The 22,450-nt window shown below is 42.6% G+C and overlaps 1 protein-coding gene across 21 annotated transcripts in view; it reads left to right on the forward strand.

The window, feature by feature from the left end:
- The window catches only part of nrxn1a (neurexin 1a), a 274,612-nt gene that overhangs the window by 120,056 nt on the left and 132,106 nt on the right, over window positions 1-22,450 (forward strand). For all 21 annotated transcript variants that reach the window (XM_061228229.1, XM_061228244.1, XM_061228325.1 and 18 more), the window contains 2 exons: window positions 4,400-4,838; window positions 20,250-20,633. In XM_061228229.1, coding sequence (XP_061084213.1) covers window positions 4,400-4,838; window positions 20,250-20,633 — 823 coding nt within the window. The remainder of the gene's footprint in view (window positions 1-4,399; window positions 4,839-20,249; window positions 20,634-22,450) is intronic.

Here is a 22,450-nt window from a genome sequence, read left to right on the forward strand (position 1 = left end):
TCTGACATGCGTGTACCAACCAGGAGTATTTGGGGATTAGGTGTCTTGCTCAGGGACACTTCGACACAGCCAGGGAGGGATTGAACCGGCAACCCTCCGACTGTCAGACGACTGCTCTTACCACCTGAGCCAATGTCACCCCAATGTAAGCCGTGGATAGAAGCCAGAGAAAACCCTGCCATACTATTGTAGACTGTGACTGCATTCATGAAACAATCCCACTGTAGAAATCACAGTAATATTAGCCACTGTTTGGACTCAGCTGCAACATGTCTTCTTGGGGAGAGGAGGTATAACAAAATAGATCTTTTTTTGGTAATTTCAGTGGAGATATTTATCATGCAAATGTTCTTTTAAAGACCTTCAGCAACAGCTTGGCAACGTTAATTTGCTCCATAACCATTTGCAGTCAAGCATGCTCGGTGGCTACCAATTAATTGGTGTCATAAATGGTGTCAGTTTAAAATGACCAGGTTTGCAAATTTCCGATCCATACAGCTCGCTAGTTAATTTGATGTACTGGGTATGTTGGGAACCACTGTGCTGTGTGTCAGCAGGTCACCAGGGCTTTGCCAGCAATTAAAGCTAATATTATTTTATTATGTCATATTTATTTTTAAATAATGTAAGAAGCCACACATTACCTTATGTTTCAGGCTATGGCTAGAATGATATGCTTGCACACTGCAGCTATGTGTAGCAAAGCAGTCCGATTTCATTCACCACAATCTCTCGCAAATCCTTTGCTAAATTTATCCTTCACTTTCAAACAAAACAGCAGTTTGTGTGATCTGATCCTGTCAAAACTATTGCAGACTACTCAGGTTCGACTTGGGTAAAGTGCTCACACATTTTGAATCATTTAGCTGGGCAGCCTATAGCCTAGTGGTGCTTGACCGAAACCAAAAGATGGGTGGTTCAACCGCCACTCTAGCCAAAATGAGCTAATTTAGGTACTATATAGATATTTTGTGTATTTTATCATGCAACAGTTTCCTCTGGTATATATCGCCTTGTAGGTTCTTTAAATCTGTGGGCATGATCAATGAGTCAGATCAGGTACACAAACTGCACAATTAAATATTAATGCATAATTATTGATATGTAAACATCATATGCATATTTAATACTAGTGTTTGCTATGACATCAAATTCCCAAATTGTTATTCTTTCATGGTGTCCTCAAAAGTTTTTTTTTTCTTTGCTAAGTTTGTGTTCAACATTTGTTTTCAGCATGCATGGGGGAAGGCAAAGGTCACATTGCAGTGGTCATGTCTCCGGTGATTTTCTCACTGGTGTTGAATGACTGATATGCCTCTCTGTAGTTACATAGAAGGAGATCGAAAAGGTCAGCCCTTCAAACTGTTGTCCCACAGCGGTGTGTGTGTGTGAAAGAGAGAGAAAGAGATAGAAAGAGAGTGAGAGAGGAGTGAAAGAGAGAAATAAAAAGAGCATGTCATTCTAGAGAAGTGCTATTATCCACAGGCTTTTGTATACCAAGAAAAGAAACATGGCCAAAAGTAAATAAATAAATAAACAGTGTTCGCAGCTCATTAGTTGTTGAGAATGTCAGGCTACGGCGGAGAGGATTGGCATTTTTGAAACATCATCGATACGCTTTTATTGCATCTGCATATCATTATCTCCGTCCTGTAGGGGTTTCTGTCCCAATCGAAAATGAATTAAAACAGGGTTTTATTGAACGCTTTGCAGTCTTCCACTCTGTCTAAAGTGCAGGCTCTTCCAGCCCTGCCTTGGACACAAACTATAAACACAAATATTCCCTCTGGTCCCTGGGCTGTCATTTGCACTGTCCTTTCTATGTGCTGTAATCTATCCAGGACTGGAGCCAGACTGTCCCACCCTCTCTCAATGCATGACCCTTCTGGATTGGGCCAGATCTTGAATGACAGGCTGGTCCCCCAGAGGAGAGTGGCAGCAGGCAGAATGACGGTAGCAAGTCGCCCTCTGAGAGGCTGATTAAGTAGAATTTGAGGGACGGTATGGTAACCACCATTTCTTCAGCCGCATTGAAAATCTTCACATGACTTTAGACAGGATCTGGGCTGCAATGTCAAAACCAGAAACTTCTCTGGTTTAGAAGGTAACTTCTTATGGAAGATATATTCTTATGGAATTTACTTCTTATGTAAAATGTAATCCAAAACTGCCGTTAATCCAGAGTCCGGATAGCTACAGTGTGGCTTGTTTGTGCATCCCTTCCAGATGACATTCAGTTGAGTCATACAAATTACTTGCAATTTTTTTAGATAGCAAATCCGGTGATTCCATATCTTCTGGCATAACACTGAATGCGGAACCTGCTGAAAGTGTACCCATCCAGCAGTTCTGTTTTGTACTGAGCAGTAGCACCATTTTGTGAGGGAGGACAGCTGCTCTTTTGCTCAAACAAATAAGCAGTCACTGAAATATTTATGTACAATTTACCTACAATTTAGAGAGAGGAGCATTACCTTTGTTGTAATTTCATAAATGCATGGGTTAGCCACACTCTGTGTGGTGGGATATTTGCAGGTCCTACAGGAAGAAAATGGTGGCTCAACCAGCCAAGCAGGCTCTTCAAAAAACCGTCTTTCCTCCCCCGCATCCTCTCCTCAGGAAAAGCCTAATTAGCTCTTTGCTTTACACTTGAAGTAGAGGGAGGATATCTCACAGCTTTCGACAGTTTAAGTGAGCTGGATACCAACATTTTCACCTCGGAATCTCCTAAAATGACAGCCCTGCTGCTGGGGACCCCAAGCTCAATAAAACATTTTACTTTTACGGTATTATATGAGACTCCTTACCCAGACAACTTCACAGGGACAATGGAGCACACAGAGCTCAGAGAAATGCACTCCGTTTAATGGACAGGAGAGACAGATGTTTCCACGTCAAACAAACCCTCCTCTGAGGAAAAAACAAACACGGGCCGCCCCCAAGAGTATATGAATGCCCACTCATAAATTACATAGTGTAGGGTACGCATATATCAAGATAATGTAGTTCCTTACATATCCACATACATAAAATAATGGTCTACCGAGTATGATCAATGTTATATGAAAAAGAACCGCCAAATGTACTTGTCATATGTAAATGTCATAAAACAATAGCCAATACGGGCTAAATAAATAAAAACTAAAAAGTATAAATTACAAAAAAACAGAAGAGACTGAGAGACTTGTTTAACCCATGATGTTCCACACTATTTAGCGTATATATATCCACAATGCCTCTCTTGCAACTTTTTAAATGATACATTTGTCTAACACCCACCACAAGCTTCAGTTTGGCAGCTATTCCATATACTAGTAAAGGACGCATGTCTAAAAGGTGAAGGATATTATTCGGTGAAGCAATTAATTACAATTATATAATTAATTATACTGATTGTAGCATTGCCAAGGATGTGTCCATCAGATAAGATATTTTCTCTGATAGTCGAAAATGTATTTTGTATGCATTCGTTAAATACATAATAACAAAATATGTTTCTGTTTTGCTTAGGGCCTTTCCATTCTCCTGCTCATACTCTCCAAACCCTGAAAGGGCTGTGTTACTACCTCTCTGTGGACCCTGTCCTATGTTCTTGGATCTGCCAAAAAGGTTTTGAAGTGCTTGTGATGTCATCAGCAGATGATCTATGTGGAGGGTGGTTATGGCACCGAGGGATTGAACAAAATGTTGTATAACTGTCAATCGACCGCTTATCACGGAACTGTAATGACAGCTGTTCATCGGCTGTGCCAACAAACTCGTGTTTACATGCTATTTTTGGGAGACATGTACTGTAGGTGTGGTGATGCAAGGGGTGGGAAATGTAGTTTACACTCAGGAAATTGCTTTTGTGGTAGGTTTCCATCCAAAATGATTCCCCCTGTATTCTACAAATAGAATTCTCGAATTCCACCTAATCATAGTATGCCATTTTTGTATACTAGTGAAAAACAAACCTATTCCTGGGGATCTACTGTCCTGTCGCTAATTAGCAGTCAGGTGTTCCAAATTTGGGTTGAAAGGAAAACCTACAGGATGGTAGATCTCCAGGAACAGGGTTGGCTACCACTGTTCTAGACTAACTTTCAGGCCTGAATTCAATCTACATACATTCACTTACAAATAAAATTGAATTGAAATAATAAGCGGTCATTCTTGTGAGGTTTTCTCTTCACTGTCAGCATTTGCTGACTTAATTAAAATATTTACCGGCATTTATTTGTAAGTCAGTGTGAATTACAAACATTAATTTGATCCAGTCCGCAGTCATCTTACCTTCCTCCCCATCCCTTCCCAACCCCACAAAAAAGAAAAGCTCAAAACCGAAACCCCCAATAACTCTGCTTCTTTCATATGTTCTCTTAACCCCATCCTGCTCCCACTAAAACACGAAAAACAGGTTGTGTATAAGAACAACGACGTGCGCCTGGAGCTGTCCCGGCTGGCTAAGCAGGGAGACGTGAAGATGAAGGTGCACGGGATGGTGGCCTTCAAGTGCGAGAACGTCGCCACCCTGGACCCCATCACCTTTGAGACGCCGGAGTCCTACATCACGCTCAGCAAGTGGAACGCCAAAAAGACGGGCTCCATCTCCTTCGACTTTCGCACCACGGAGCCAAACGGACTGCTCCTCTTCAGCCATGGCAAGCCCAAGCAGGTGAAAGACTCCAAGGGGCCGCAGATCCTCAAGGTGGACTTCTTTGCCATCGAGATGCTGGACGGGCACCTCTACCTGCTGCTGGACATGGGCTCCGGCACCACCAAGACCCGGGCAGTCAACAAGAAGGTCAACGACGGGGAGTGGTACCACGTGGACTTCCAGAGGGATGGGAGATCAGGTATCAGCCCTTACATTTATATTTTACATTTACACATGTTTATCATTTTGGGGGATTTGTTTGCTAGCACAACAAACGACAGCACAATGTGATACGATTGTGGAAAATCCAGCTATGCCAGTTTGACCAGCTTGAAAATTTAGCTGGTCAAGCTGGTCATAATCTGATCTAGCTGGATATGTGCCGCTCAACCAGCTAGTGTTTCTAGTTTCAAAACATAGCTTGGGATGGAGAAACCATATCAAGCTGGGAACTGGTCTGAACTGGTCAACCAGCTACCAGCTGTTTCAAAACCTAGCTTGAGTTTTTTTTAACAGGGATGTTGATAATTTCTGGGGTTTTGTTTGCTAGCTCAGCAAACTGCAGTACAATTTGATGCGATGGTTCAAATATCCAAAAATATTCAAATGGAAATGTAATGTAACAACTGAGACAGTTTATTTCAAAATAAACACGAGTAGATAATGCATGCAGGGTGTCTCGGTGGCGCAGCCTGTAGAGCACTGACCGCATATTCATTGCGAGCCGCGACGTCGGCGGTTCGATTCTGACCGTCTGACATTTGTTGCATGTCTTTCCCTCTCTCTCGCTCCCATTCTTCCTGTCTCTCTATACTATACTGTCCAATAAAGCTGAAAAAAGGCCAAAAAAATATCTAAAAAAAGATAATGCATGCAAAGTGCTCATGATTATGTATTCAAATTCTGGGCTGGCTGATTTGCCCATTATTTTAGCTACCGGGGCTAGAAGAAGAGATATGACTGGCTTTGAAATGGGTAGAGGGGAGGATGCTTGGCAGGAATCTCAGTGTCTAAGTAAAATGAGGAACAATGGCTAAGGTCCTGCTGGTATTAAAGTTTGAGAGACATCATCAGTTAAGAACAACTGTGGTCAAAAGTGCCTATGTCCATGATTTGGGATGCAAGGCAAAACAGATGAGCAAATCAGTTGACTACCAGCACCAATATAGAGCACATGCAAGCAGTTTTATCATGTATTTTATATGTGTGTGTCGATGCATGTGTGTGTGTCCTGCTATATCTTCCTTAAACCTGCCAATTCACTTTTGTCCACTTGTGGGCTCAAGAGTATTTGATTATCTTAATCTCAAGAACCATATAGCCATATAGTGTAATATACCTAAACCTACATTACAAGGGACATTCAGTAAAAATAAATACTGTCTTTTCACTGCCCATGTCTTGGATGTTTTTGTCATCCAAACACTTGTATCATATCATATATATATATATATATATATATATATATATATATATATCATTTATTTCTGCTGGGTCTCGGGAGGTTATACCAGGAAAATTAACTGGTGGACTGTGTCCATAAAATTACTTCTGTTGTATTTTCCATTGCAAACCCTGAAGTCCTTTTACTCGTCTGGGGTCGTCAGAATGAGTTTTCTGCTAGGGTCTGACCCCACAACAATGCGGTTCCCTGGCTGACTGCCTGGTACCAAGAGATAAAAACCAATTGCAGCTGTTGAAAGAATCTGATCCAGTATCCCTCTTGGTAAACCCTCCCTCCCAGTGGACTCAGAGATTTTGTGGTGTCATGGGGCCAAATAAGATATCTCACCCCTTGTCACATGTCTCCGGCACTGAGAATTACATTAACTGCTCCAAGATAGAGACGTTAAACATTCAGTATACAGTATTAGAACAGCGCTTGAAAAAAAAAAAACAGGTAATAAAATAAATAAATCCATAAAATTATAACACAGTGATACATTGTATTCACCATGAAGCGCTGTGAAATTTATAACGCCTGTGAAAGAGTCTCATTTTATTGTAATTGTGCCATGAAGAAAACACTATACTTTTCATCTTCAAAGACCTTTAATAGCTTCATGTGCCTTCTACACGCTCTTGCAAGATTTTACACGAAAGATGACACGTCTGAATATAATTTGGCCCGTCTTGCAGCAGGGGAGGATTTTATAATCTCAAGATTGAAATCACTGTGATTCTGCATCCTCGGAGATTGAAGTCAATGTTATTACCTGTTCCTCTTGTTTTCTGCTGTGTAATTGGAGATCTGGTGCATTGTCTTGATCAGTGGAAATCAGGTGGAGTTGTGATAAGTTGAGTTGAGTGCTCTGTGGCTGGAAGCAATGTGTGTGTTAATGACAGTTGCAACAAAAAAGCAGGGAGATACAATCGATTTATCCTTCTCTTCTGGTGGTATAGAAATTTCAATTGCAAGCCATGAACATGAACGCATGTTCCTATCCCTCTGCCTTGTTTTGGCTTTGTATCGAATTGTTACATCTTTGTGTAACATTGTAGTGCTGCTCTGCTCTATGTGGGCTTGAGGTCAGTTTAAATTGGAATTACACATTGTACTATAAAATGTAATTTGACATATTTATTTGATTAATTATCAGGTATCCCCAGAATCCTTCATATAGCCTTTGCTTTGTAGTAACTTTAGGCATTTTGCTACTTGTAATATTCAAAGTAAACCTACCCACTGTCACTTCATAGTAAGTCGCTCTGGATAAGAGCGTCTGCTAAATGCCTGTAATGTAAAGTAATGTAATGTCAAATCGAAGCCATCCATTTGAAATGTTACCTGTGACAAAGCAGTGACACAAATCACAGTTGCTCAAAAAGTGGCTGTCATGTATGCTTTTAATTTAACCATGACATCTATTACTTTGTATCCTCTTCTACTCATAAAATTGTGTTCGTTCTCAGTCAGTGATTTTAAATTGATTTATATACGACTTTAGTAGTTCATACGAGTTCATAAATGGTAAAAAGAAAGTGTATAGCAACACCAACTTTTGGTCTGTCTCTGCCCACTTCACAATTTTCGAGTTGAGGTAGAGAGCTAAGAGGGGAGTGGGGAGCAAATCTAAAGAGCAAAAACACTGTCTAGGTTGTCACAACTCTACCACAAGTAGTTTGAAATGAGCAGGCTAATTCCTGCAGTTGCATTATATCTGTTTGAAAATAAAATAGGCTACTTACCCATCAATCAAGAAGATGGGCGGGGATAGGCCTACTTCTATGTCACAGATGTGGCAAAGCGAAACTGGATGGCAGTGCATGGCTCTTTTTTTGCAGATATTCGGTGGCATGGCTGAATTCGATTTCTGTTTCTTTCTACAAGATACATCGACAAATGTGATGAATCAAATTGAGTCTGGATATTCGGCTTTAGAACTTAAAAAAGGTGATTTAGTTTTTATTACCCCTTAACGGGATAGTTCCAGGAAATTCTTTAAGTATACTAAAAATGGTACAATTTACTTTAAGAAAACACTAAAGACTAGATACGGTGACAGTACCTGTAGAGTGGCAGACCGGGGTGGTGGTCCCCATTTTCAAGAAGGGGGACCGGAGGGTGTGCTCCAATTACCGGGGTATCACACTCCTCAGCCTCCCTGGGAAAGCTTACTCTAGGGCACTGGAAAGGAGGCTCCGACCGACGGTCGAACCTCGGATTCAGGAGGAGCAATGTGGCTTCCGTCCTGGCCGTGGAACAGTGGACCAGCTCTTTACCTTGGCAGGGTTGCTGGCGGGGTCATGGGAGTTTGCCCATCCAGTCCACATGTGCTTTGTGGACTTGGAGAAGGCTTTCGACCGTGTCCCCCGGGGAACCCTGTGGGGTGTACTGCGGGAGTATGGGGTACCGGGGCCGTTGTTACGAGCCATCAGGTCCCTGTATAACCAAAGTGAGAGCTGTGTCCGCATTCTCGGCACAAAGTCAAGCACGTTTCCGGTGGGTGTTGGACTCCGCCAAGGTTGCCCCTTGTCACCGGTCCTGTTTGTGGTATTCATGGACAGGATCTCAAGGCGCAGCCGAGGTGAGGAGAGTGTCCGGTTTGGTGACCTCAGAATCGCATCTCTGCTTTTTGCGGATGATGTGGTTCTTCTGGCTTCATCGGACCGTGACCTTCAGCACGCACTGGAGCGGTTTGCAGCCGAGTGTGAAGTGGCCGGGATGAGAGTCAGCACCTCCAAGTCCGAGGCCATGGTTCTCTGCTGGAAAATGGTGGATTGCTCCCTCCGGGTTGGGAACGAGTCTTTGCCCCAAGTGAAGGAGTTCAAGTATCTCGGGGTCTTGTTCACGAGTGAGGGTAGAAGGGAGCTTGAGATCGACAGGCGGATCGGTGCAGCGTCAGCAGTAATGTGGGCGTTGCACCGGACCGTTGTGGTGAAGAAGGAGCTGAGCCGGAAGGCGAAGCTCTCGATTTACTGGTCGATCTACGTCCCAACCCTCACCTATGGTCACGAGCTTTGGGTAGTGACCGAAAGAACGAGATCGCGTATACAAGCGGCCGAAATGAGCTTCCTCCGTAGGGTGGCCGGGCTCAGCCTTAGAGATAGGGTGAGGAGCTCGGACATCCGGAGGGAGCTCGGAGTAGAGCCGCTGCTCCTTCGCGTCGAAAGGAGCCAATTGAGGTGGTTCGGGCATCTGATCAGGATGCTTCCCGGGCGCCTTCCTTTGGAGGTTTTCCGGGCTCGTCCAACTGGGCGGAGACCCCGAGGGAGACCAAGAGCCCGCTGGAGAGATTATATATCTCTCCTGGCCAGGGAACGCCTCGGGATCCCCCAGGAGGAGCTAGAATGAGTTGCTGGGGAGAGGGACGCCTGGAATACCCGGCTTTGCCTACTACCCCCGCGACCCGACTCCGGATAAGCGGGTGATGATGGATGGATGGATAAAGACTAGATGTACCTTATTGTAATGGAACAATTGAAGCCTGGTAAGGCCATCCTCCTCCATCCTCAATTTGATGAATTAGGTCTCAAACATAATATTTAATACCGTGGCAATTTAAATCTTTCTCCATAGTTATCTAAAATGTGGCCTCCGTCTCTGCACAATCTGGGGGAACACCATACTAGCTTGGAAAGAATTGGATGTGCGAGATCCCTGCGGTTGTCACACTTTTATTTGCGATTTGCAAGCAATGCATTTTGACAAGATAAATGACCTCACAAATAACTTTCATGAAACAAGGCCCAGATCTGTAACTGCAGGTTCAATATCGGTGTGTCCGATAACTGGTGATCTAGTGTGGTTCTAGTTTGTTATTGTTGGTTCTTTGTAGCTATGGTCTGTGATTGGTGGTCCATTTTATTTCTGGCTATGAATTTTCAGGGTTGGTTCTGGCATGTGACTAGACACTGATTGGCTCTCGACCATGGATCACCTAGGAACATCTCACATTTCAACTTGATATAGATATACATAGATCATTGTATTTATATAGTGCTTTTCTAGACACTCAAAGCTCTTTAGAGCGATGAGGGGGAAACTCATCTCACCCACCACCAATGTGTAACACCCACCTGGGTGATGCACAGCTGCCATTTTGTGCCAGAACGCTTACCACACATCAGCTGATGGAGAGAATATATTTTTTTGCCAATTAAATATGGGGATGATGTGGAGGCAGGTTGAAAGAGCCAGGTTGGGGATTTGGGGAACCCCCTACTCTTGAGTGTCACGGGATGTTTAATGACCACAGTGAGCCAGGACCTCGGTTTAACGTCTGATCCTTCTCTCCCTGTCTTCTCCATGTCTTCCTTCTCTGAACATTCCTCTTTTTCTTCCTCGCCTCTTGCCTTTCCTGTCTCGATTCTCACCCTCCCACACTTGCTACCTCCAACCTATCTACTTTGGAGAAAATATTAGAATTTTTTTGTCACGTTTCTCATCTCCCACTCGCTCTTTTTCACACTCTCTCTCACTCCCTCTTTTCCCCTGTCTCTTTCTTCTGTATGTTCTTCCTGGGTTGCCAAGGAAACTGGAGTCTGTGTCCCTCAGGACCGGGGTATTTATTACAAAAAAGCTCCGCAGTTCTGTGGCTTAATGACATTCCACCCCCCCCCCACCCCCCCACCCCCCCACCCCGCCGAAGCCACCCCACTTCCCCCTAAAAATGAACATGGGCACCAGGGACATTGTGTCCAGTCTATGCAAAACATGAGGTGAAAGGGTGATTGATCAGTAGGAAACATTTCTCCCTCTCATTTCTCTCTCTTTCTCTTTCGCTCTTCTACCGAGACAGAAACACACATGTCCTGCAGTCGTACCAACACACTATGTGAGGATATATTAACTGGTTCACCAACCAATTCATTACACCAGGTTTTAAAGACAAATGAGGAGTTTGAATAATGCGGTAAGCATTCGGGGCAAAATGTGTGCCTGTCCAGCTAGGAATAAGCTGCACTGAAAATGACTTTTTCAAAGGGTAATTACACTCTAGATCACATTTTGTTTTTGCATGCCTACTTCATTGTGAAGCATTTTAATCCACCCATTGAAATAATATAATTTTAGCATAAAAAATGGTAGAAAAGTGTGTTCTGCTGCCCCCTACATTTTGAAAAATGCTTTCTGCAGTTCACTCCAGCCCCGCCCCAATCGTGATGTCAGAGTACCCTCTTGCAGTACCTTTACATCATATAGATGTCAATGAAGATATTGAGTGGGGTAAATTGTTTACGCCCACAACAGTGTCTGTGAATATTGCATAGAACACTGCAGGCACCTGATTGGTAGGGGAATTATTTATGCAAATGAGATGGACACACTCACCCAGAATGCATTTCTTAAATACTGTGTAGTAGGCAGAGCCAGGCTGAAATAGTGAGGGCAGTTTTACCCCAAAATTGGAAAATCTTCATCCCAGTAACCTTCACTGTTGCAGAGAGTGCAGACATGCCTATTCTGTCCTCCAAAACACAATGTCAGTCGTGACATCCACAAGTTAAGTTTGCACAGACATGAGTGGGAGGAACATGCTTTGCAGGCAGCGTAAGCTAGCAGAATACAATTAACCAGCTGTCCTCCAGTGGTGGCTAGTGGGCAAGGGGTCCTGGTCATCTATGCTGTGGGCAATATAGTATGCTGCCAACATAGAGGCTGTCGACCACAGTCAGGGCCTCAATATACAGCTCTAGATGCAATACGAGATCATTGGGCCTATATGCACATACGAACAGTGAGTTAACAAGACAAGCCACCCGACAGCTCAGTGCAAACGGATTGTGTATTTTAATGAAAGAAATCTCAGCTTCACAAAGTAGCGTAGTGGTTAAGGCAAATGACTTGGACACGCAAGGTCGGTGGTTCTAATCCCGGTGTAGCCAGAATAAGATCCACATAGCCGTTGGGCCCCTGAGCAAGGCCCTTAACCCTGCATTGCTCAAGGGGAGGGTTGTCTCCTGCTTAGTCAAATCAATTGTACTGGATTGTTCTGGATAAGAGCGTCTGCCAAGTGCCAATAATGTAATGAAATGTAATGTAATGTAACAAAGCTTGTTTCATAGAACAAAAATCCTATGTGACTTCTTCGTCATCTGAACATGTATGTGAAAAGTAAGTTAGCACAAAGGTGGAGAAGTCGTATTTCGCAGGGCATTAAGAAACTTTGTACATATTCAAGCTTTCACGATTTCCTGGGACAAAAATAACACAGTCCTTAGGCATGTGCTTCCGTTGAGCGTGGCTTGGATTGCTGAGCTCACATACAGAGGCATTATGGGAATTAGCAGTAGGCATGAGATAATGCATTTTTTATACATTGCATAGATTTAAAAGCACAGATTTAAAATGCAAGAAACATGTGTCCATACATCCAGCGCATAGATTAAAAATGCAAGAAATCCATATGTTCTCGAAAAAGGGCTTGAGTAGATGAATAATCCCAGAGCTTTAGGACAGGAACAGCTATATCGGCAAGTCCTGTTACACGGCTTTGCCTTTTGACCCCCTGCTAAGGGCCCATTTAACTGTAACAGGATGTAGAGTATGATATCAGAAATGTCAACCTATTAATACCGTGAGTTGATTTCTACATTCTATTAACTGCAGCTCTGTTTAAATAATTAATAACAACATGCTGATAATTACACAAATGCTACATTAGCCTTAAAATGCCTGTACAATAATTATAATACCATTAGCATGTATTAAAACAGTGCTAACAATACTGTACATTCTTTTTTATGAGACAGAGGGGGTCTCCTTTCTAGGGGGTGAATTAAAGGCTGTGAATCTTCTTTTAAGGCTCAATTTGAATACTTATTTGATATTTGAATAAATACATTCTTCCTTCCTTCAAATTATTAAATGATTAATAAATAAAGGCAAGAAACATCAAATGCCTTTCCTTCAGGGAAGGGTAGAGTGATACATTTTGGCTATACATGCAAGACCCACAATGTGTTGTTTCATATAAGTAAAATGTTAACCGAAGGTTTGTGCATAAGAAAAGTTTAATTAGGTCAAAAAATACAAAATGCACTTCATAATGTGAATAGCAATAACATTGTCACAAAGATATGTGTGATAACATGAACAAATAGCTTATAATGACAGAAAGAGAACAGCAAGTGAATTAAACCAATTAAATGAAGCTTAAAGATTAAAAATGGATTTGTTACAAAGTGCTATTTATAACTGAAGTCAGGACAAAACGTAACAGTTTTAGAGTAGGTGGGTTTCATTCTTAATGGATGTGAAACCACAAAATTACATTGGAGTGAAAGGGGATGTCCATATTCTTAAGAACACTTTCCTGTTCTCATTTGCTTCATTTCCAGAACCATTTTATCAATATGATAAAAGGCCTGGTGTTCACCTCCTCTTCTGCTTCTTCCAACCTTGCTGTCAATCGCCCCTCCTGCATTGTTCAGTACATGAATTTGGGGAATTACATTACCTTACATTTCAGGCATTTAGCAGACGCTCTTATCCAGAGCGACGTACAACAAAGTGCAGATCGAACGCAGAGACAAGTGTGATGAGGACCCTAGAGGACAGTACAGTTCCGAGTACTAGCATGACCATATAGATACAATTAGAACCCTTAAGGAATGCATACCACGGTTGGCAGCTAGAATACCCCGAGTACAACAATACTATATACAGTATACTGTGCTGTGCAGAAGTCTTAGGCACCCTAGACTTTACTATATATAAGTTTATTTGTGTGTGTGTGTTAGTATAAAAGAACAGATTTGAGATTTCCAAATATTCATTTTCCAAAAGATTTAATTTTACAGAGACAGTTTTGTATTTAATTTAAAATTGACTACTTTTTACAAAAAAACTTGATCAAGTCTGTCTGAGATCAGAAGCAAGGAGCCAAACAAAGTCTGCAGTGATGCAGTTTTAACACCAAAGGGTGGTCACAAAAAATGTTGATTTGATCCAGTTTTTAACTATTCTGCCAAACTGCTAAAATGTAAAATGTATAATATGTTTATTTAAGACCTTTCATTGAATTATTTTAGAGAGAATCTTATCTGTACAGAATCTTATACAGGTGCCTAATACTTTTGCACACCACTGTGTATATATATATATATATATATATATATATATATATATATATATATATATATATATATATATATATATAACTATAAAAGTGCCATTATAATCTAATTACCTTGAATAAGATCAAATTACCTCGGGGGCGACATTTGCTCAGGAGGTCGTCTGGCAGTCAGAAGGGTGCCGGTTCAGTCCCCCTCCCTGGGTATGTTGAAGTGTCCCAGAGCCTGAAAAAAAAGTACTAATTTATCCAAAGAGGCCGGAAATACAAGCCCCCCTACAAATCCCCTACAATTTCCACACTTTGAAATCACCTAACGACTACATATCCCAAGACAATATGCCCACCGCCATTTCCTCTGTATTGTATCTGTGACATCATGTATGTCAATCTCCAGAGCCAATCTCAGCATTGGGGATAGTGATTTCCTGGCCGGTTGTGTACTTTTTTAACGCTTCATACAGGTGCCGCTGCAGTATAAATTCAATTTTCTCAAAACACAAACTGTATCAAATATAACTAAATATCATAAAATGATACAGAGCCACCTCACTAACAGAATGCCTGGATTTTTTTTACACTTTTGGAACACAGTTCTTATATTAAGTGATTTAAAAAAAGTAAATGGGATTTTTTAATGGGAAAATGTCTTTATGAATCAGGGGGGGTGGCTTTAATGGCAGACTCCTGATGAGCTGGTTGCTGCCTTGGATGGATATGAATAAATGGTAAATGGTTGGCATTTATATAGCACCTTTATCCAAAGCACTGTACAATTGATGCTTCTCATTCACCCATTCATACACACACTCACACACCGACGGCGATTGGCTGTCATGCGAGGCACCGACCAGCTCGTCAGGAGCATTTGGGGGTTAGGTGTCTTGCTCAGGGACACTTTGACACAGCCCGGGCAGGGGATCGAACCGGCAACTCTCCGACTACCAGATGACTGCTCTTACTGCCTGAGCCATCTTGCCCCCATGCTTTGGATAATAGCGCTATATAAATGCAATCCATCCTTTGTTTCTGCCCTTGAACCTGAACACGGACTCCATCACTGCTGTCAGCACCCCGTGGACCAGGGATGTCAAACTCAATTTCCAGTGTCTGCAGGTTTTTGTAGTTTCCTTTCAATCAGCTGACAATTGAGTCAATTAGCTGATCAATGACTTGAATGAACCACAGGTGCTGAGAACAACCCAAAAACCAGCAGACACTGCGGCCCTCCGGGACTGGAGTTTGACACCTGTGCTGTAGACAAAGCCCTTCATTCCCTTTTGTAGCCAGTTCACAAGTTATTCACAAAGAAAAGGATCCTGGGATTATAGTTTCTCTCTTTGAGTCTGCAAAGCACTCTCAGTCAACGAGAATATCCAAGAACATAACTAGCCACACAGCCCTCTAAGCTAATATTTGCCCACTTACAGTCGAAATGTGCATTGTTGCGTGTATAAACACAAATCTAAACAGTAAGGTCAAGGAAAAGGGCTTAGGGAAACTAAGGATATGAGTCATGCAGTAAGCAACACACTGCTGTAAGGGAAAATGTACCTGTTATTTGTATGCACAAATCTATTAAGGGATTCCAGGTCTTTCCCTGAGCTCATTTTTGCAGGCCCCTAACAACCACCCCAGTGAATTTGGGGCCACAGGTCTTGCAGTAGAAAGGGAGAACAGGGCCTAAAACTTTGTCTCTTTGATCCATCCAGTTGATAATGGACTTGAACCTTGGTCTTTCCCTCTCCATCTCATACCTACTATCCTGACATATTGGAATGAGAAACCCAATAATGATCCTGATTTTTGTAGTGAATAGAGTGTTGAAGTCCCGCTCACAGCAAAGAATGTGACTGGACCTCGGAATCGGTTTGAAACAATGGGAATTTCCATAGAGACATACTTTTGGGCAAACCTTTGTGTAACTCTTTCTCCACACGTGAGTGTTTTGCTTGTCATTTGACTGTAAAATAATATATTAATAATACATCCCATCCAAATTATTTCCAGGAGACTGATGGACTTGGGGGGTGGGGGCGGTGGATTGGGAGTGGTGCTCTGTAGTAAAGTATGAGACCTGGGGGGGAGGTATCGCAGATTATCCAGCTGCATTAGTCAATCGTCTTTAACTCTCCTATTATGTTTGGGGTCAATTTGACCCCGTTTATTGTTTGCCATCTCTTAGAAATCAGTTAAACTTGTTTTATTTTGTTACTGTAAGATTCTCACAGATGTATCTCACCGATTTTTCATATTTATGCATAACAGGCTACAACAACCAAAGTGTCAAAAATGTCCTATTACAAATATTGTGTTTATTTAAACTGTTGGGCTCAATTAGACCCCAAACATAAAAGCGGTCATAAAATCTCAGCATAATAGGAGGGTTAAATTGCCTGTTCTGGATTTCCCTGTATGGTGGCACCTTCTAAGCCAAGAAGCAATAATATAATATCCTTTCAGTAAGCACTAGCTGCATGCTGGTAATTCAGTGGCACAGTATGTGACAGAGTTAAATGTTTCCTCTCCAGATGGGAGCATCTTTGGACCCCAACAGCACGACTTTGAGACGGTCTTTGACAAGGCCTGCTGGCTTGGTTGAATAATTTATCATGCTCATGTTATTGGAAAGTGATTGCAACATCAAAAGAGAAAGTGAGTGATGCAGGATGTGGCATTCTGGGATTTTTTCAGTCTGTGGGCTTGTGTACACATGCTTGGGCATGTGTGCAACATTCACCAAATGCGCATTTGTGTATCTGATACTTGTGGTTATGTGCAAATGTGTGTGCGTTCGGGCGTGTGTGTATCAGTATGTGCACGTGTGCAGGTGTATGAAAACTAGCTTCAATACTATCCCTGTGAGTGAAAGGCATGGGGATATAAGAGCATGTTTTCTGGGGGCACCACATTCAGAACTATCATAATAATATAATATTGTGAAGTGTGAAGTTGTGAAGGGGCCCATCACTAAGTCCACCCTAAAATTGTCCTCCATTGTATCTCCATCTTATAAAGAACATGGTGCAGATGTCTGTTTGCTCACATGCTTGCGTATGTGTATGTGTGTGTGTGTATACGTGTGTGTTTGCGTGTGTGTGTATACACTGTACGCAGGTACTGTAAACCCACTCCTGATTACTCTGAATGCTGTTGATGAGGTAGGCTCCAGCTTGGCAGCCAGTGACGCAGGAGAAGCTGCAAAAGACGTACGCCGCTTGCATTAATAAGAGAAGATGCTCATAATTACTCGGCGGGGAAACTGTCCAGTACGATGCCAGACCCCTGAAAACCCACCTACCCCCCAGGCACACACACACACACACACACTCTCTGGCCCCACCCCACCACCACTCTCATCCAGTCACGGCCCATTAAGAGCCCCGAGATTCAGCAGCACGCTTCGGCTAGATTCTCCCTCAGCGTCCTTTTCGAAATCGGAGGGTGGGCCGGGGCTCACAGATGGGAAAAGATAAATTCATTAGAAAAACAGAGACGCTCGCCGCTTATTGGCAACGCGTGGGTTCCTGACCGCCTTCTCGGTTTCGCCGCGACAGATGGGCTCCTAGCCGTCCGCTGAGAGACGGACAGGGGACGGTGCGTCATTCTTCAGCTCGCCTTTTCTGCTCGCCGCCCACGCTTTCTAACGCCGATGCTTCGTCCCTCAAGAGCCCCATAAAACGTGGTCAATTTGTGTCTACAGCTGATTCATACTTATGGTCTTCTGCATCTTCTTCTTCTTCTTCTTCTTCTTCTTCTTCTTCTCCTCCTCCTTCTTGGCAATTTTTTCTTTTATTGCTTCTATGTCTTTACCTACGTATTGTCCTTGGTATGTTAAGAAGTTGAGTCTAAATAAAGGATGGCTACAATTCAAAACATTCTTCTTCTTCTTCTTCTTCTTCTTCTTCTTCTTCTTCTTCTTCTTCTTCTTCTTCTTCTCCTGTTTCTTCTGTTAAAATGTATTGTGGATGTTATGAAAACAAACAGTCTGTTTCCCACAGGCTGTCAGTATGACAGAAGCAGGCCACCCTTGTTCTGTGCTCGCATGTACACTTTGACTGCGGCATGTGTTTGCTGTGGAGATCCAGCCCCTTGGGGAGAGCACAGCATTTTCAGCTTGTTTGTGTTTATTAGAACTGGGTCAAATGCTTTACTTGAAATACAAAAATTCCTGCAGAAGACATTTTTCAAAGACACACCTATCTTCACCAATTTTAAGAACAACAAAAAAAATTGTCTTTCATGTGTATTTTGGTTGGTGGCATGTTTCCTTGATAATCCTCACGGAACTGAGCTAAAGGGGTAAAGGATTTCAAGTAAATAATTGACCCAGGTTTGGTGTGTGTGTGTGTGTGTGCCTGTGTGTGTGTCTGTGCGTGTGTGTGTGTGTATCTGCATGTGTAAGTGCGTGTGTATGTGCGTGTGCGTGTGTATGTAATACCTTTCCAATGCCTCTCACATATACCTCAGTGGAGCAAGCCCCATTAACGTGCACTGTGTGCGTAGATATACAGACCATACAAAAGTGGCACAGAAATATGTGCACATGAAAAATAATGTGCTCTCATTCTGTCTTTTTATGTAAACACAGAGAAAGGGAATCCGCTCAGAACATGTACCTTTTCCCCCCTGCTCCGTGTCTCAGGGGAGGCACGGTTCAACGCTCCGATTGTGTGATCTGCTTCACATACTGTCTGTGATGCGGGGACCCACCTGAATTACCTTGTCTGGATCCACAGTAATCCGTGTTGAAATAGACTATGTGTGTCTACTGTGTGATTGTGGGAGAGGGGGCTGGAAAAATGGAAATGGAAAAATATAGAAATCATATATGCTCACTGAGCACTTTATTTGGAACACCTGTACGCATGATTGTTGGTGCCCGACAGGCTTGTTCTGAGATATCAGCAGATTGAGATATTCAAACCACTAGCACCAACAATCATTGAACTGAATTCCCACTAAACCTCTTGACCATGTCTGCACGCTTTTATGCATTTAGTTTTATGCATGCAGTTTAAATATTTGAATTAACAAGCTGGTGTACAGGTCCACCTACTAAAGTGCTCAGTGAGTGCATGTACTGTACAGCATGTACTGTATATTATTTTTTATTTTTCAGTAAACTTACTCCCAGTCCTTCCCCACACTCACAAACGCGTCCACAGCGCTTCAACATGGCAGCAATGATCAATCATAACTCTACGTGAAAATGCGTGCCTATTTTTAGCTACGCATTCTGCTATTCCATAAAATTGGCACTCATTTGTATCTTTTTGCTGTTAATGCACACTTGCCTACCACTTACAATGCGGTGGATGACTCCACGGAGACTTGGCTGATGTTTGATGTGGCTGGATATATTTGCATAGATTTCTGTTTGGTCGGTTTTTACTGTGCACAGACTGTACGCTACAGAAGAACGCCGAGCCAGGATTCTGAGTAATGGGATTCAGCCATTTTAAGTACCTCACTGTTAAAGCCCAGGCCAGCTGCAATCTTATAAATGTACTTGTTTTTATTCACCTACTGGATCTGTGCTGGAGAGAATTTTTGTTTTTTGTTGTATAACATCACACATGAAAGCAATTTATGCTATAAAAAATATGAATGTACGTAGTAACTCGAGCAAGAAATAATTAAAACATTGAACAGGAAAAGATTATATGAGCTATTCATTCACCAAAAAAATCTCATGGGCTTCACCAAGAACAGGCTGTTTTAGTGACTGTGTCTTTAAGGCTTATTGATATCAATGAACATCTGTTCTGATAGGCTGGCTACCAGCAAAACCGAACATCGTCTGTGGATTTGTAACGTTTACAAGGTGGGCCATGCTGAAGGGAATGATCGCACCCTTATGACGTCATAACTTCACGGAAGTCCAAACGGGTAGTTTAAATGCAGTTTCTCCGTGAGGATTGTGTTGATTTATTTGGGGACGTTTTGCATTTTGATATTACAACACCGTCAGCTCCTGTATAATCCGCATAGCGAGGGAAATTTCATTTTCCGCAATACGAGACCTTTAAGACGGCCGTTTTTTGCAGTGAAGGTGTCTCACTGGTTTCACTCGCTGTGACCCTCAGGTACCATCTCCATCAACACGGTGCGGACGGCGTACACGGCGCCGGGCGAGAGTGAGATCCTGGACCTGGATGACAACCTGTACCTGGGGGGACTTCCGGAGGACAAGGCGGGGCTGGTGTTCCCCACCGAGGTGTGGACGGCCCTGCTCAACTACGGCTACGTGGGCTGCGTGCGCGACCTCTTCGTCGACGGCCAGAGCAAAGACGTCCGGCGCCTGGCCGAGGCCCAGAAGGCCACGGGGGTCAAGCCGTCCTGCTCCAAAGAGCCGCCCAAACAGTGCCTCAGCAACCCCTGCCAAAACACTGGCGTGTGCCGGGAGGGTTGGAACCGCTACGTCTGCGACTGCTCCGGAACCGGCTACCTGGGACGCTCCTGCGAGAGAGGTGGGTCGCTTGTTGTCCGCCTCCCCCCGTCAAGTGCGGCTCTGTGCTGCGATTGGTGTTTTGACGTAGCGTGCTACCAGCCTGTATTTGGTAGCTGAATCATACTCCTTTATCTCAATGTGACTTAGTATGTTGCTTCAGGAAAATGGAAGGCCACTATTTTCTTACCCTGTACAGTATAATATTAAAACATATTAGACAAATTAGAGGCAGTATTACTAGATCCAAATAAACCAAATGTACACTACAGGGATGGTCTATCAGTCAGTTTAGTGTCAATTCATATATTTTTTTTTTATTTAACTACCACGGGAAGGTGGGAACAGTAACACGTTATCCAGGTACAACAAACTTCCAGAACAGCTTTTTGGTTTGTCAAAAACCAAAGAGCAATCGAATCAAACAAAACTTCCTGAATGAATGAATCCGGCATCATATGACAAGTTTTCTTTTCTCAGAGGAAGTCAGAGTTAATAGAAAATGAAAATGAGAAAGGATCCATGTGTTGCATTTAGTCGGACAGTTGGAAACATATGCCGACCTGCCTTTTAGTACTAATAGTTCCTAGCATGCAAAATCTGGATCATTGTTTACATCTCCTCCGCACAGCATTAGGATTATATCATTGTGTGGAGAAAAAAAGATTGGTGCAACTTCAGTAATATTTCCACCATTCTTATGTGCATGAATGAAAGAAAATAAGCAATTTTTAAATAACAATATACACTCTTTCCAAGAAATAATAAAACCCCAAACCTGAATCTATTTCTATTTGGAAATTACATGAAATACTTGTTGATTCTTTTTTTTAAAGAATCATACATGCTTGCCAGCAGTTTTCCAAAAATGATAGGGCAAGATCCAGTAATAGTAGCCTTGTTCGATTGAATTGCATTTGCCCTTAAATAAACAGATGAGTGTGTAAGAGAAAGAGAGTGAGAGAGCGAGGCAGGGACATGGAAGAGTGCGAGTCTGTGAATTGGGGGATTGAAAAAGACTCACCAATGAACAAGAGAGATCAGTGTGGCATTCACTGATCATAAAAATTAATGAAAAGGAAAATTTGTTGTGAAAAAAGTAACATTTTAATTTGTTAGTAAGTCAGAATGAAGGACTAATATTGATTGAATCCAGACAACAATGAGGGTGTGCAACAGACTGTGGGAGGAAGAGTGTTTAAGAGGGCTAATGTGTGTGTGTGTGTGTGTGTGTGTGTGTGTGTATGTGTGTGCTTCTCACCTCTGCTGGTTGAGACAAAACCACAGCAGTGCTGGTCCTGTTGCCAACCTCCAGTTTTCAACAGACACTACCAGACCTGGGTTCAAATAGTATTTGTTGTGGACTCAAATACTTTTCTGTGCTCTATTGATTTTCCTGATGCATTTGAGCCTGCAAGGAGGAGCAGATGAGTGGGGTTTATACTTTTGCGATGATTTCATTTGTTCCAATACACCAGGCAAGCTTAGTGAAATGCAGAAAAGTATTTGAATCCAAAACAAATACTATTTGAACCCAGGTCTGGGCTCTACCGGTCGCAAATAAAAATGCAGAAAGATAATGAGAAAGACATGTAGGATTATTCGCTCCATCATCACCATGCACCATGGAGGGACTACAGCCTGCTCAGGTGCACCTAGGATTAAGATCGACATTTGGCTGTAGCTAACAGAAGCGGAGATGCACACCCTACTGTAGAATCTAGCTATGCCAGCTTGACCATCTTAAAAATTGAGCTGGTAAAGTTGGTATTAAGCTGGTCTAGCTGGGTATGAGCTGGTCAACCAGCTAGTGCTGGTAGCTTGTCTGCGCTGTTTCAA

The sequence above is a fragment of the Conger conger genome, chromosome 2 (genome assembly GCF_963514075.1).
Source record: "Conger conger chromosome 2, fConCon1.1, whole genome shotgun sequence".
Taxonomy (NCBI): Eukaryota; Metazoa; Chordata; class Actinopteri; order Anguilliformes; family Congridae; genus Conger; species Conger conger.